The 16,672-nt window shown below is 46.9% G+C and overlaps 3 protein-coding genes and 1 non-coding gene across 4 annotated transcripts in view; 1 reads left to right on the forward strand and 3 right to left on the reverse strand.

Moving 5' to 3' along the window:
• Positions 1-1,595, reverse strand: part of WDR66 (WD repeat domain 66) — an 84,992-nt gene extending 83,397 nt beyond the window's left edge. The window contains exon 1 of the mRNA XM_030939191.1: positions 1,479-1,595. The gene's annotated coding sequence lies outside the window, so the exon portion shown is untranslated. The remainder of the gene's footprint in view (positions 1-1,478) is intronic.
• Positions 1,596-2,321: 726 nt separating this feature from the next.
• PSMD9 (proteasome 26S subunit, non-ATPase 9) overlaps positions 2,322-16,672 on the reverse strand; it is a 30,415-nt gene continuing 16,064 nt past the window's right edge. The window contains exons 5-6 of the mRNA XM_010368339.2: positions 4,234-4,322; positions 2,322-3,894 (exon numbers count right to left, since the gene is read on the reverse strand). Coding sequence (XP_010366641.1) covers positions 3,867-3,894; positions 4,234-4,322 — 117 coding nt within the window. The 3' untranslated portion in view covers positions 2,322-3,866. The remainder of the gene's footprint in view (positions 3,895-4,233; positions 4,323-16,672) is intronic.
• LOC104666288 (cytochrome c oxidase subunit 7A2, mitochondrial) lies at positions 12,350-12,843 on the forward strand. The gene has a single exon (XM_010368338.2). It carries the CDS (start codon positions 12,414-12,416, stop codon positions 12,663-12,665), a length of 252 nt encoding a protein of 83 aa, XP_010366640.1. The 5' UTR covers positions 12,350-12,413; the 3' UTR covers positions 12,666-12,843.
• Positions 12,875-12,935, reverse strand: LOC115900169. The gene has a single exon (XR_004059839.1). It is a non-coding gene; the product is annotated as a U7 small nuclear RNA (small nuclear RNA).

A 16,672-nucleotide genomic window follows, 5' to 3' on the forward strand; every position in this document is an offset into this window, starting at 1 on the left:
TTTGAGACGGAGTCTTGCTCTGCCACCCAGGCTGGAGTGCAGTGGCCGGATCTCAGCTCACTGCAAGCTCCGCCTCCCGGGTTTACGCCATTCTCCTGCCTCAGCCTCCCGAGTAGCTGGGACTACAGGCGCCCGCCTCATCGCCCGGCTAGTTTTTTGTATTTTTAAGTAGAGACGGGGTTTCACCGTATTAGCCAGGATGGTCTCAATCTCCTGACCTCGTGATCCGCCCGTCTCGGCCTCCCAAAGTGCTGGGATTACAGGCTTGAGCCACCGCGCCCGGCCGGAAATCTTAAAGTATATGTATTTGTGGCCCAGATCTTAAAAATATTGATCCAGGGCCTGTCAACTTTCTAGGAATAAACACCTTGTAGTCTTTTTACCCATTTAAAATATATTCATATTCCCACAGGCAGTGAAATGCATAACCCACATATTAGCAACAATTCTAGAAACAGGAATAGGAGAAGCAGCAGGGTAGCCTAGTGGTTAAAAGCAAGGGCCTTGCTGTCAGCTTGTCCTAGCATTGAATCCCATTTCCCCCATGTACTTGTTCTGTGACCTTGGGCAAGTCACTTTATCCCTCAGAGTCTACATTTTCTCATGGGCAAAATAAAAAGAATAATCCTAAATTCTAGGGTTGTTGTAGAGAACAGATAACATATAAAATGCTGAACACAATTCTGGCACATACAGCTTGAAAAACTGGTAGCAACTGTTATTATTCGAGAGAAAAGCAACCCTAATGACCCTAACATGCAAAGAAATGAACAGTTTGAAAGCCTTCTGACATATTCTCTTATTTATTCCTTACAACAAACAAGAGTTTGAACTAGGAAAACAATAAGGATGGATACTTTATCCGTAAAGAGCTGGACCCAGAACAAAAAAAATCCCCACATTTTCGGTGACATTAGAATAAGAGAACTCAACTCTTTGAAAATAAAGTCCCAAAGAGCACAGGGTAGTAAAGGTATTTCTATTTCTTAATTTCTTTCTCGGCACTAAATGTATCAGCTCCTCAAATTCATCTCTGGTAAAAATAAATAAATAAATAAATAAAATAAATAATGAACGAATAAATGAGTCTGAGGCTCTGAGAGGTGAAGTGACTTATTCAAGATGACACCGCTAGTAAGAAAGAGATCTCTCTGGCACTTAGTTTCTCCAGCTGAAAAATTACTGCTCTGATTCCTGTCTAGGGCTCTGACCACTGAGCCTCTTCCAACTGAGCCCAACTTTGCCAGAGCATCTGGACGGCCGGGTTGGAGCCGCAGGGGTTTGGGGCAGAGGTGCCAGGTGCGTGGCTCTGCAGGGGAATTAAAGCCCAGGTGCGGCCTCTGCCTCCAACTCAGGTCTCCCTGGGGCCGCCCCAGGCCCCACAAGGGCAGGTCCGGTGAGTGCCCCACAAGGGGCGCCAGAGCCCGCCAGGCCGGGGCCCCCTCGCCAGGGCCGCGTGGCTTCCGTCCCGGACTTACAGAGAGCACCCACCCCGGTCTTCAAAAGGCCGGAGTCGTCCCACCGCCTGGACCCCTCAGCCACCTCCCAGGCGTCTTTCCAGCGGCAACCACCTTCTCCACCAGCTCCCTAGTTCTGGTTGCCGCCCAAGCTCCGTCCCCATGGCAACCGCCGCCGCCGGAAGCCACAGGCCCTAAGGACAGGCGGGGCGGCGGTCACGTGCCCAGGAAGTGGTGACGAGCGTGGCCGACGCGCCCCCTGCCGGTCACTGACGGCATAGGCTTTCCTCGCTTTTCTCTCCTTCCTGCGCTCGCGCGATCCCCACCTTTTCACATGGTCCCGTCCCCTGAGAAGCTGCAGCAGCCAATACTGCCAATTTTTACTTTCCACAACCTTGGCAAGATGGAGTGGAGAAGTATGAACTCGGATACAATTCTCTTTTCCAAAAGCAAACTTGAATTTCCAGGTCTCATGGATGCAGCACACAACTGTCCTGCCCACCTCCTCACCGGGCACCACGTGTAGCAGACAATTCCAGCTGGCCGAGGGCAGATATGACACAGGGTGCACCAGCTTGCAGTTCTCAGCACAAGGCGTTTCTGCAAAACCAGTCTGGCTAAACCTATTAGGATCATTCCACGTCAAAGTGGCTCCCCACTAACATCTCATGGAAGAGGGCAACAGGTGGCCACATGGGTTTCCACTGGGAGCCCTGCGGGAAACCAGCCAGAGCCACTGAGGCAAAAGGCTGTCTGCTGCTGTCATTTTAGGAGAATGTGAATAATTCTCCCCGCCCACAATGCCACGCCCCAGTGATGGTAATTTGATTAATAGGCATACATCTCAAAATAAAAAAGGATATAAACTGAGGCAAGCTGTTTTTATTATAGTCAGAAACTTTATAAAATAGAGACTGGAAAATACTTGGAATTAGAACATGCAATTTAAACAGCAAACACTGGTAAACACAGCATGTCTCTGGCTACTAGAGGGGAATACGCGTGGCTGTTGGGTCAAATAGAGTTTGAGGGAATTCGCCCAATGGGAGGGCTTTGGAATTGAGTGTGAGAACCTGTGGCTGGAAGCACACAGCAATACTGATCCCATCAAGGCGAGCTGGTGTCTGTATCCAACCACAGCAAAACCAGTCCCAAGGAATACAGGGCTTGCTTGGCAGAACTGCCAAAACAGAAAGTGGTGTGCAAGAACTGGGGAAATGAACGCTGATACCATGGAGAGGAGAAAATAATTCAGAGCATCAGCAGGAATCGCTGAGACCCAATTTACCATCTTAAAAGAGACAAAAAATAAAAGGGAGGAAGAATAAGCATTTTCAAGAGGTCTGATCTCCTCATTCCTATCCACACCTCAGCAGTTTACAAAATACCACTGATCTCAAGGCACAGCCAGGAGGCTCAATTATAAAAAGTCGAACTAGCAGTGGACTGGGCGCAGTGGCTCATGCCTGTGATCCCAGCACTTTAGGAGGCCAAGGCAGGAGGACTGCTTGAGCCCAGGAGTTCGAGACCAACCTCGTCAACACAGGGAGACCCTCTCTCTACAAAAAATAAATTAGCTATGCATGGTGATGCACACCTGTGGTCCCAGATACTTGGGTGGCTGAGGCAGTGCCCAGAGGGTCAAGGCTTCAGTGAACCTTTATCACAACACTGCACTCCAGTCTGGGTGACAAAGCAAGACCTTTTCTCCAAAAAACAAAAATGGAGGGGTTCTTATTACCGAATTGAAAGGAGCTTGCTGCCCTCTGGTGGGTTCCTAAAGAGGAAGCTGACACGACACCACACTGGGCCACCTGGGGAACCTCCAGGCTTTTCCTGTTCTCCAAAGGGAGCTACTATGGCCCTAGCAGCCCAGCTGCTGAGGAAGCATGGAACTACTTAGCAATTTCCGTATCCACAGCAGCAAGGCCTCAGTGCAAAGAAATATGTTGGTCAAAGCCGGACTTCACAATTGCTAGCTTGTTTTGCCCAACTTTCTATGAAGCTCTTCTGACCCCTTCTGAACTTTGGTTTGAGAGGGTCATAAGAAATTCAGTTGGGGTGACAACAGGGTCATATCAGCACTGTAAAACTCTTTATTAAAAATAATAATCATCACACCAGTACCTGCCAGAATAACTTCCGCCCACTTGCCCACAGTTCCTATTTAGGGAATTCCTATTCACGGCCGTGGCCTAATTTGCGAAAGAGGCCAAGCATAAGTTTTTAAGAATGCCTTAATCCAGGGAGATTACACTAGGGGGCCACAGCACTGCCACCACCCAGAAGTTCAGGCTACAAGCCTCTTCCAGATCCTTATGCTTCAGGGAGAGAAGACAAGGAGGAAATCCCTAGACCCAAGTCCAGAGCAAGGGAAGATGCTTTCCTGTTACTGTTCCCCAGGGACAATCATCTTTGCAGAGGTATAATGTTGCACCTGGAAGAAAGAAGGAACGGAATGGCGTAAGTTTGGAGGCTCCCTTCAGGAAGGTCAGAGGCCGAGCCCTTCTGACCTTTTCACCAATGTTCTTTCATTCTTTTAAATCAAATGCCCAGTGCATGAATGAACTGGAGAGACTCCCAGGAGAGACACTGGGGCTCCCTCTGCTTCTAGAGCTGTAGTCTCGTTCCTACCACGAGGATTTATCTGCAGTTTCCAAGCAAACTGGGGATTCCCATTATTCCCCAATGTCTCCCCAGCCTTCCCCTCCAGCTTCATGTTTAACAAACACTCAAATGATGCCCCAGTGAGAATGAACAGAAACAGATACTTTACCCCAGCAGTCCTTTTCCTGCCCAGCGTGTTGGAACAAGTCTAAGCTGGTGTTTCTCCCCGCTGCGGATCACCGTCACATTCAGGGGCTTCTGAAAAGAAAATAAGCTCGTTTTGTGTTCAGCCTTGTTAGTACTCAGAGTTACAGGCTAAAATGCTGAGATCCCATTTTTTGCCTATTAAATTGGTAAAGATTTTCATTTTCAGCATAATCCTGTGGTTGGCGAGAAGGTGGGGAACATGGCACTGCGCTCTCAGGGAAGCCAGGGTGCTGACCTTAGTACCATCTTCCTCAGAAAATACGTGTCCCCCCACCAACAATTTTTAAAAGGTACGTCCAAGGTACATAGTACACAATTACAAGATGACATACAAATGAAGTGTTCATTCCAGGGCTGTGTAGAAATCCAAAAACTGAGAACATCAGAAATGTCCAGCAATAGGTATTGTTCAAATACAGTACAGAGAATGAAGGGTTTTAGTCAAAACAAAACAAAAACCCCACCAAAGTATGAACCTATTTGATAGCATTTTCTTTTCTTTCTTTCTTTCTTTTTTGAGACAGAGTCTCACTCTGTCACCCAGGTTGGAGTGCAGTGACGCAATCTTGGCTCACTGCAACCTCTGCTTCCCAGGTTCTAGCAATTCTCGTGCCTCAGCCTCCCAAGCAGCTGGGACTACAGGCACCCGCCACCACACCTGGCTAATTTTTATATTTTTAGTAGAGACAAGGTTTCACTATGTTTGGCCAGGATGGTCTCAGAACTCCTGATCTCAGGTGATCCGCCCGCCTCAGCCTCCCAAAGTGCTGGGATTACAGGCGTGAGCCACCGCGCCTGGCCGATATTTTCTAAAAGGACACCTGTGTTGCTCTAGCATGCGAAGTTTTCTGGAAGAACATGGAAAAACTTCTTAAGAGTGGTTACATCCAGAAAGGATTAGTCCTTTGGAATAAGAGGAAGATGTTTACTTTTATATATTTCTGTATCATTAATTTTTTAACCATGAGTATGTATTGCTTTATTTTTCTGAGATACAGTCTTGCTGTGTTGCCCAGGCTGGAGAGTAGTGGTGCAATCTCAGCTCACCACAACCTCAGCCTCCCAGGTTCAAGCGATTCTCATGCCTCAGCCTCCTGAGTAGCTGGGACTACAGGCATGCAGCATCATGCTCAGCTAATTTTTTATGTATATTTAGTAGAGACACGGTTTTGCCATATTGGCCAGCCTGGTCTCAAACTCCGGGCTCAAGTGGTCTGCCCACTTCAGCATCCCAAAGTGCTGGGATTTTGGGCGTGTGCCACCATACCTAGCACGTATTACTTTTTTTTTTCTTTTGAAATGGGATCTCTGTCACGCAGGCTGGAGTGCAGTGGCACAATCTTGGCTCACTGCAACCTCTGCCTCCCGGGTTCAAGCGATTCTCCTGCCTCAGCCTCCTGAGTAACTGGGATTACAGGCACACGCCACCACACCCGGATAATTTTTGTATTTTTAGTAGAAATGGGGTTTCACCATGTTGTCCAGGCTGGTCTTCAACTCCTGATCTCAGGTGATCCACCCACCTTGGCCTCCCAAAGTGCTGGGATTACAGGCATGAGCCACCGCACCCAGCCTGTATACAGTACTTTAATTTAAAAAATTAAGGCCGGGCGCGGTGGCTCAAGCCTGTAATCCCAGCACTTTGGGAGGCTGAGACGGGCGGATCACGAGGTCAGGAGATCGAGACCGTCCTGGCTAACACAGTGAAACCCCGTCTCTACTAAAAGAAATACAAAAAACACTAGCCAGGCGAGGTGGCGGGCGCCTGTAGTCCCAGCTACTCGGGAGGCTGAGGCAGGAGAATGGTGTAAACCCGGGAGGCGGAGCTTGCAGTGAGCTGAGATCCGGCCACTGCACTCCAGCCTGGGCGACAGAGCAAGACTCCGTCTCCAAAAAAAAAAAAAATTAAAATTAAAGCGGGGGGAGTACATACCAAATAAAATTACAAATTAAAATACGATATCCAGGCATGGTGGCTCATGCCAGTAATCCCAGCATTTTGGGAGGCAGGAAGATCATTTGTGCCTAGGAGTTGAAGACCAGGCTGGGCATGGTGAAACCCTGACTCTACAAAAAGTATAAAGATTAGCGAGGTATGGTGGTGTGCACCTATAGTCCCAGTTACTTGGGGGGCTGAGGCAGGAGGATTGCTCAAGTCTGGGAGGTCGAGGCTGCAGTGAGCTGTGACTGCACCACTGCACTCCAGCCTGGGCAACGTAGTGAGACCCTGTCTCAAAAAAATAAAAATAATCAAAACAAGATGCCATTGAAATCTAAAACTTCTATGTATCAAATGACGCTACGAATAGAGTGAAAAGGCAACCCACATGACAGGAGAATATACATGCATGCTGGGTACGGTGGCTCACGCCTGTAATCCCAATACTTTCAGGGGCTCAGGCAGGAGGATTGCTTCAGCTCAAAAGTTCAAGACCAGCTGGGCAACAGAGGGAGATCTCGTCTTTACAAAAAGTATATATATATTTTTAATCAGTCAGGTTTGATGGCACACATCTGTAGTCCCAGCTACATGGGAGGTTGAGGTGGGAGGATCACTTGAGCCCAGAAGCTCAAGGCTGCAGTGAGCCATGAATGTACCACTGCACTCCAGCCTGGGTGACAGAGCGAGATTCTGTCTTAAAAAAAAATAAAAAAAGAAAGAAAGAAAAAAGAAAATACATGCAAATCATATATCTAATAAGGATTTAATATCCAGAACATATGAAGAACTCCTATACCTCAACATTAACAAAAAAATCTGATTAGAATATGAGTAGGTCGGGCGCGGTGGCTCACGCCTGTAATCCCAGCACTTTGGGAGGCCGAGGCAGGTGGATCACGAGGTCAGAAGATCGAGACCATCCTGGCTAACATGGTGAAACCTCGTCTCTACCGAAAATACAAAAAATGAGCCGGGCGTAGTGGTGGGCACCTGTAGTCCCAGCTACTCGGGAGGCTGAGGCAGGAGAATGGTGTGAACCTGGGAGGTGGAGCTTGCAGTGAGCTGAGATTGCACCACTGCACTCCAGCCTGGGTGACAGAGCGAGACTCCATCTCAAAAAAAAAAAAAAAAGAATATGAGCAAAGGGCCGGGCACGGTGGGGCTCACGCCTGTAATCCCAGCACTTTGGGGGGCCAAGGCGGGTGGATCACGAGATCAGGAGATGGAGACCATCATGATTAACATGGTGAAACCCCGTCTCTACTAAAAAAAAAAAAAAAAAATTAGCCAGACATGGTGGTGGATACCTGTAGTTCCAGCTACTCAGGAGGCTGAGGCAGGAGAATGGCATCAACCCAGGAGGCGGAGCTTGCAGTGAGTCAAGATCATGCCACTGCACTCCAGCCTGGGCGACAGAGCAACACTCCGTCTCAAAAAAAAAAAAGAAAGAAAATGAGCAAAGGACTTGAATAGACATTTCTTTCTTTCTTTTCTTTTTCTTTTTTGAGAGAGGGTTTCACTCCTGTTGCCCAGGCTGGAGTGTAGTGACACAATCTTAGCTCACTGCAACCTCCACCTCCCAGGCTCAAGCGCTTCTCCTGCCTCAGTCTCCTGAGTCCAGCCTAATAGACATTTCTTCAAAGATATACAAATGATCAAAAAGCACAGGAAAAGACACTCCATGTCACTAATCATTAGAGAAATGAAAATCAAAACTACAATGAGATTCTACCACACACTGATTATGAAAGAGAAAACAAGTGCTGGCGAGGAAGTGGGGAAACTGGAGCCCTGGGCACTGCTGGTGGGAATGTGAAACAGTGCACGGCAGTGGAAAACAGTATGGAGGGTCCTCCAAAACCTAAACATAGAGCCGGGCGCGGTGTCTCATGCCTATAATAGCAGCACTTTGGGAGGCCAAGATGGGTGGATCGCTTGAGCCCAGGAATTCAAGACCAGCCTGGGCAACATGGCAAAATCACAAAATGCAAAAATTAGCTGGGCATGATGGCATGTGCCTATAGTCCCAGCTACTCGCAAGGCTGAGGTGGGAGGACTGCTTGAGCCTGGGAAGTCCAGACTGCAGTGAGCCAAGATCACACCAGTGCACTCCAGCCATGGCAACAGAGTGAGAACCTGTCTCAAAATAAACAAATAAATAAATAAGCTCATTCCAGAAACCTGAGTCATCTTTGACATTTTAAAATGTTCATAGGCCGGGTGTGGTGGTTCACACCTGTAATCCCAGCACTTTGGGAGGCCAAGGCAGGCAGATCACTTGAAGTCAGGAGTTCGAGGCCAGCCTGGCCAACATGGTGAAACCCTGTCTCTACTAAAAATACAAAAATTAGCTGGGTGTGGTGGCGGGTGCCTGTAATCCCAGCTACTCAGGGAGGCTAAGACAGGAGAATCACTTCAACCCAGGAGGCGGAGGTTGCAGTGAGCCAAGATCGTGCCACTGTACTCCAGCCTGGGTAACAGAGCAAGACTGCATCTCAAAATATATTAAAAAAAAAAAGTTCATATATTAAAGTTAAAAAAAATTTTAGAAACCTTAAACATAGAATGACCACATGATGCAGCAATTAAATTTCTGGGCATATATACAATGAAATGAAAGCAGGGATTTGAACAGATATTGGTACAACCATGTTCACAGCAGCACTGTTCACAACAAAAAGGTATAAGCAATCCCAGTGTCCACTGACTAATGAACGGATAAAAATAATATGGTGCATACATACAGTAGAATATTATACAGCCTTTAAAAGGAAGGAAATTCTGAAATATGCTGTAACACAGATGAACCTTGAAGACATTATGCTAAGTGAAATAAGCCAGACAAAACCTATACAGTATCCTGTAATCCCAGCACTTTGGCAGGCAGAGTTTAAGTCCAGCCTGGCCAACATGGCAAAACCTCATCTCTACTAAAAATACAAAAATCAGCCGTGCCTGGTGGCAGGCACCTGTAGTCCCAGCTACTCGGGAGGCTGAGGCAGGAGAATGGCATGAACCCGGGAGATGGAGTTCGCAGTGAGCCGAGATGGCGCCGCTGCACTCCAGCCTGGTGACAAAGCGAGACTCTGTCTCAAAAAAAAAAAAAAAAAAAAATAGCTGTGCCTGGTGGCACACGCCTGTAGTCCCAGCTACTCAGGGAGGCTAAGACAGAAGAATGGCTCAAACCTGGGAAGTGGAGGGTGCAGTGAGTGGAGATTGTACCACTGCACTCCAGCCTGGGCAACAGAGCGAGACACCATCTCAAAAACAAAACAAAACAACACACAAAAAACACAGAATGTAAAGATTTCACCTAGATGAGGTCCCTGGAGTAGTCAAGTTCATAGAGACAGAAAGTAGGATGGTGGGTGCAAGGGGCTGCGGAAAGTGGGAATGGAGAGTTAGTGTTTAATGGAGATTGGGTTTCAGTTTAGGAGGGTGAAAAAGTTCTGGAGATGGGAGATGGGTAGGGGTGATGTTTGTAAAACAATGTGAACATACTTAATGCCACTAAAGTGTAGATTTTTTAATGGTTAAAATGGTAACTTTTTTTTTTTTTTTTTGAGACAAAGTTTGGCTCTTTGTTACCCAGGCCAGAGTGCAGTGGCCCGATCTCGGCTCACTGCAACCTCTGCCTCCTGGGTTCAAGCAATTCTCCTGCCTCAGCCTTCAGAGTAACTGGGATTACTGGTGCCCACCACGACGCCCTGCTAATTTTGTATTTATAGTAGAGATGGGGTTTCACCATGCTGGCCAGGCTGGTCTCCAGCTCCTGACCTCAGGTGATCCGCCCACCTTGGCCTCCCAAACTGCTGGGATTACAGGCGTCAGCCACTGCTCCCAGCCTAAAATGGTAACTTTTTTATTATATATATATTTACCACAAAAAAAAATATGTCAGGTTTATCAGTGGAATCTCTAAATCTAAGAAAATACAGCATAGGCCAGGCATAGTAGCTCACGCCTGTAATCCCAGCACTTTGGGAGGCAAAGGCAGGCGGATCATGAGGTCAAGAGATCGAGACTGTCCTGGCCAACATGGTGAAACCCTGTCTCTACTAAAAATACAAAAATTAGCTGGGCGTGGTGGCAGGCGTCTGTAGTCCCAGCTACTCAGGAGGCTGAGGCAGGAGAATCGCTTGAACCCAGGAGGTGGAGGTTGCAGTGAGCTGAGATCACGTTACTGCACTCCAGCCTGGTGACAGAGCGAGACACCATCTCAAAAAAAAAAAAAAAAAAGTCATTTCCTACCAGATTGTCAAAGAATACCTATGTCATTGCCGAAGACTATAATGTAGTTGGGAGGGCTAGAAACAGATGCACTCATGGGTGCTACTTGAGAGAACGTGCACTGGCACAAGCTTCTTGGAGGACACCTTGACAAGATCTATGAAGGGTAAATGTGCACTGCCTTTAACTCAGTAATGACACGTCTAGCAACACGGCAGAAATTCTCCCACAGGCAAGGACACTTGCCACTACACCACTGTTTGTTATGGCCAAACACTGGAAATAACCTAAATGTTGAATATGGGAGGTTGGCTAAGTAAAAGATGGTGAACCGACCAATGGGATATGGTGGGATCATTCAAAGGAATGAAGATACACATGTGCTGACACAGAATTCCCTTCAAAGTGGGCAGAAATACAGAGCAACATGTACACTAGGCCTTTTCTGTGTCATCTTTGTCAAAAAGCAATCACAGCTAGCCGTGGTGGCTCATGCTTAATAATACCAGTGTTTTCAGGGGCTGAGGCCGGAGGCTCATTTGAGCCCAGGAGTTCTAGACCGGCCTGGGCAACATAGCAAGACCCTGTCTCTACAAAAAATGAAAAAAAAATTAGCCGGGCATGGTGGTGCACACTTGTAGTCCCAGCTACCTGGGAAGCCAAGGCAGGAGGATTGCTCAAGCCCTGGAGTTTGAGGCTGCAGTGTTATCATTGCACCACTGCACTCCAGCCTGGGCAGCAAACAGAGAGATCCTGTCCTTAAAAAAAAAAAAAAAAGCAGTGGCTGTAGACACACGCACCCACGTGCGGAAACTGAGGGACATACTCATGTTCTTCCAGTTCTGTCAATGACACCCCTGGGCAGGCTGAAAACCTGGAGCCCTCCTTGACACACTCCATCAGATTAAGGTCCATGGATTTTACATCCTAAATGTCTCTCTGATTGGCCCCTTCCTCCACCCCATTTGTCACAGCCACCATCCTCTCTTGACTGACTGCTACAGCTCTGTCACCCTCCAATCTGTTCTCTACTTAACATCCAGAGAAGGCTTCTTACCCGTCACACCCCAACCTGGAACTATGCGGTGGCTCCCTTCTGCACCTCAGGAAAAATACAGCACAATCTTTACTAAGGACCACAGGCCTGACCTTAACACCTCCCCGCCTCGCCTCCTCCCCTTCTCTCCATTCTGCTCTGGGCTCCACCCTCCTCTGAGTTATTTGATCCTCCCACCCCAGGGCCTAAGAAGGATTTTCTCCCTGCCAGCTTTCCCCCAACCAGAGAAACTTCTATACACATCTGAAGGTCACTTCCTGAGGAACACTCCTTCAATCCCAAACCAAATCAGGGCCCCATGATTGACTCTCTGAGCTTCGTAACACTCTTCCTTCCTAACACTTCTCAGTGTTCATCATTATACAGCTGTGATTATTTGATTAAGGCCTAGCTCCCCCACCAAAGCACTCCCAAGGCAAGGACCCTATTTGTTTCATTCCCCATTACAGCTCCAGTACCTTGCCTAGGACCCAGCATGTGCAGTGGAAGGCACTAAGGAAGGGAGAGACACAGGACTTTTTAAAAAATTATTTTGGGGTCAGGCACGGTGGCTCACGCCTATAATCCCAGCACTTTGAGAGGCCGAAGCAGGTGGATCACCTGAGGTCAGGAGTTAGAGACCAGCCTGACCAACATGGAGAAACTCCATCTCTACTAAAAATACAAAATTAGCCAGGTTTGGTGGTGCATGCCTGTAATCCCTGCTACTCGGGAGGCTGAGGCAGGAGAATCGCTTGAACCCAGCAGGCAGAGGTTGCAGTGAGCCAAGATGGCCACCAAGATCGCCACTGCACTCCAGTGTGGGCAGCAAGAGTGAAACTCTGTCTCAAAAATAAAAAATAAAAGGGTTCCGGCGTGGCCATTTTCGTTGCTGGTGTTAAGTTGTGGTGGTTGCTGGTCAGTAACAGCCGAGATGCTGCGGAATCTGCTGGCTCTCCGTCAGATTGGACAGAGAACCATAAGCACTACTTCCCGCAGGCATTTTAAAAATAAAGTTCCAGAGAAACAAAAACTGTTCCAGGAGGATGATGAAATTCCACTGTATCTAAAGGGTGGGATAGCTGATGTCCTCCTGTATAGAGCCACCATGGTTCTTACAATTGGTGGAACAGCATATGCCATGTATCAGCTGGCCGTGGCTGCATTTCCCAAGAAGCAGGAGTGACTTCAATCATCCCAGCAATCACTTGGTTCAGTTTCATTCCGCTCTCTATGGACCAGTAATCTGATAACCGAGCTCTTCTCTGGGGATCAATATTTATTGACTTGTAGTAAGTGCTGCCAATAAAGCAGTCTTTACCATGAAAAAAAATAAAAAATAAAAAATAAAAATAAAAAATAAAAAATAAAAAATAAAAAATTATTTTGGGAGGAGGGGGCATTTCCAGTGATGAGCAGAAAACCTGGTAGACAAATTCTTAGAGCTATAACACTAGGACTTTTATTTGTAAATACAACTGCACTATGTGATTTTAAGGATAAATGTGTATTTTATTTATTTGAGACAGGGTCTCACTCTGTCATCTAGGCTGCAGTGCAGTGGGGTGACCTTGGCTTACTGTACCCTTGAACTCCTGGGGTCAAGTGTTCCTCCTGTCTCAGCCTCCAGAGCAGCTGGGGTTACAGGCACATGCTACCATGCTTGGCTAATTTTTTTTTAATATTTTTTAAATATTTTGGGGAGAGACAGTCTCGCAATATTGCCCAATATTGTCTCAAACTCCTGGCCTCAAGTGATCCTCCCGCCTTGGCCTCCCAAAGTGTTGGGAATACAGGCAGGAGCCACTGCAACCAGCCTATTTTTATCACTGAGACATCATTTGCATACAATAAAATTCACCATTTTAAAATATACAATTAAGTTAGTTTTAGTATATTCAGAGTTCACTATATTCAATTATTCAATGTATTTAGTATAAACAACCACCACTATCTAATTCTGGATCATTTTCACCACCCAAAAAGAAATCTCTTATCCATCAGCAGTCACTTACATTTTTTTAAAGATTTTTTTCCTCTTGAAACTGTATGCATTTGATCTAGAAATCCCATCTGCAGAAAGTTCGTTAAAGAAGGCTGGGTGTCGGGAGGCAGAGGTTGCAGTGAGCTGAGATAGCACCACTGTACTCCAGCCTGGGAGACAGAGCAAGACTCCATCTCCGAAAAAAAAAAAAAAAAAAAAAAAAGGGGCTGGGCACAGTGGCTCATGCCTGTAATCCCAGCACTTTGGGAGGTCGAGGCAGGTGGATCATCTGAGGTCAGGAGTTCAAGACCAGCCTGGCCAACATGGTGAAACCCCATCTCTACTAAAAATACAAAAAATTAGCTGGGCGTGGTGATGGGCGCCTATAATCCCAGTTACTCGGGAGGCTGAGGCAGGAGAATCGCTTGAACCTGGGAGGCGGAGGTTGCAGTGAGCTGAGATCATGCCATTGCATTTCAGCCTAGGCAACAAGAGGAAAACTGTCTCAAAAAAAATAAAAAAAGAAATAGAAATGGATCTGCAAGAGTGTTAATCTTCACAAAACTGCAAACTATCTAAATGTCTCATAATAGAACACTGTGAGGTTGTTTTTTGTGTTTTTTTTTTTTTTTTTGACACAGAGCTTCACTCTGTCACCCAGGCTGGGGTGCAGTGGCGTGATCTCAGCTCACTGCAACCTCTGCCTCCTGGGTTCAAGCGATTCTCCTGCCTCAGCCTCCCAAGTAGCTGAGGAGTGCCAACACACTTGGCTAATTTTTTTTTTTCTCGAGATGGAGTCTCGCTCTGTGGCCCAGGCCAGAGTGCAGTGACGTGATCTCAGCTCACTACAACCTCCGCCTCCCAGGTTCAAGTGATTCTCCTGCCTTGGCAGCCCAAGTAGCTGGGACTGCAGGCACGCACCACCACACCTGGCTAATTTTTTTTTTTTTTTGTATTTTTAGTAGAGATGGGGCTTCACCATGTTGGGCAGGATGGTCTCGATCTCTTGACCTTGTGATCTGCCCACTTTGGCCTCTTAAAGTGCTGGGATTACAGGTGTGAGCCACCATGCCTGGCCTAATTTTTTATTTTTAGTAGAGATGGGGTTTCACCATGTTGGCCAGGCTGGTCTCAAACTCCTGACCTCAGGTGATCCACTCGCCTCGGCCTCCCAAAGTGCTGGGATTACAGGCATGAGCCACCGCGCTAGGCAAGGTTTTCTTTTTCTTGACTCACAAAACAGATTCTTGATTCTCCAGCTGAGCTCAGCCCTAAGGGGATGAGGCTGAAGCCAGGCAGGCCCTACGCACAACACGCGACCTTCTCCATCCTCCAGCCCACCAAGACAGCTCAGCTTTTATCCAATGACATCTTGGAATTCCCCGAGAAATTTCACATGAAGAAAAAATTCGTTTTGCTTAAAATTGAATAACTGCTTTTATAAAGAAGGATTTATAGGCCTACAAGGAAGCTGAGAATACATTTAACTGGAAAAGACAGATTAAAAACCAGCAGCTCTTCTCAGTAAGGACAAAAAACTGGAAACAACCTAAACATCCCTCACTAGTAAGCGGAAAAATAATCTGTGGTCCAGCTACTCCTTGGGAGTATTACTTAGTAATCAAAAGGAACAAATTAGGCCAGGGATGGTGGCTCACACCTGTAATTTTGTATTTTTAGTAGAGATACACTTTGGGAGGCCAAGGCAGGTGGATGACCTGAGAGGTCAGGAGTTCAAGACCAGACTGGCCAACATGGTGAAACCCCCATCTCTACTAAAAATACAAAATTAGCCAGGCATAGTGGCGGGCACCTATAATCCCAGCTACTAGGGAGGCTGAGGCAGGAGAATTGCTTGAACCCGGGAGGCAGAGGATGCAGTAAGCTGAGATTGTGCCACTGCACTCCAGTCTGGGTAACAGAGTGAGACTCTATCTCAAAAAAAAAAAAAGAGAGAAATGAATTACAGATCCACACAAGAGACAGAAGTCTCAGAATCCACTGTGCTGAGTGAAGAACATCAGACTCAAAAGGCAATATATTGTGTGGTTTTTTTCTCTTTGACATTCTGGAAGTTGACGGGGAGGGATTAACTACAAAGAAGCCTGAGGCAATTTTTACAGGGTGATGGAATGCTCTCCACCTTCATCGTGGTGGCAATGACATATTACATACATTTGTGAAAACTCACGGGAATGGCCAGGTACAGTGGCTCACTCCTGTAATCCCAACACTTTGGGAGGGAGGTGGGTGAATCACCTGAGGTTAGGAGTTCGAGACCAGCCTGGCCAACATGGTGAAACCCTGTCTCTACTAAAAATTTTAAAAAATTAGCTGGGTGTGGTGGTGGGCGCCTATAATCCCCGCTACTTAGGAGACTGAGGCTGGAGAATCACTTAAACCCGAGAGGCAGAGGTTGCAGTGAGCCGAGATCATGCCACTGCACTCCAGACTGGGCAAAAGAGCAAAACTCAATCTCAAAAAAAAAAAGAAAAGAAAAGAAAACTCAGCTGGGTGCGGTGGCTCACACCTGTAATCCCAGCCAGCACTTTGGGAGGCCGAGGCAGGTGGATCACAAGGTCAGGAGATTGAGACCATCCTGGCTAACACGGTGAAACCCCGTCTCTACTAAAAATACAAAAAAATTAGCTGGGCGTGGTGGCGGGTGCCTGTAATCCCAGAGCTTTGGGAGGCCGAGGTGGACAGATCACGAGGTCAGGTGATTGAGACCATCCTGGCTAACATGGTGAAACCCTGTCTCTACTAAAAAAAACAAAAAATTAGCTGGGCATGGTGGCACACACCTGTAGTCCCAGCTACTCGGGAGGCAGAGGCAGGAGAATGGTGTGAACCCAGGAGGCAGAGCTTGCAGTAAGCCAAGATTGCGCCATTGTACTCCAGCCTGGGCGACAGAGCAAGACTCCATCTAAAAAAAAAAGAAAACTCACAGGACTGTACACGGAAAAAGGTGGATCTTGGTGCAGGTAAATTACACCTTAATAATATTAAAATCAACTGGCAGCTCTGTGTGCTTGTAGTCTTTCTGAAGGACACGTGGCTGGAAAGTGGCTGCCTCAGGAGGAGAGGTGATGAAAATGTACAATTGTGATGGTTGCACAATTCTGTGACTACACTAAAAACCACTTTAAATGGGTGAACTATGTAGTATGTGAATTAAATCTCAATAAAACTGTTGTAAAAATAATAAA

The sequence above is a fragment of the Rhinopithecus roxellana genome, chromosome 10, assembly GCF_007565055.1.
Source record: "Rhinopithecus roxellana isolate Shanxi Qingling chromosome 10, ASM756505v1, whole genome shotgun sequence".
NCBI lineage: Eukaryota > Metazoa > Chordata > Mammalia > Primates > Cercopithecidae > Rhinopithecus > Rhinopithecus roxellana.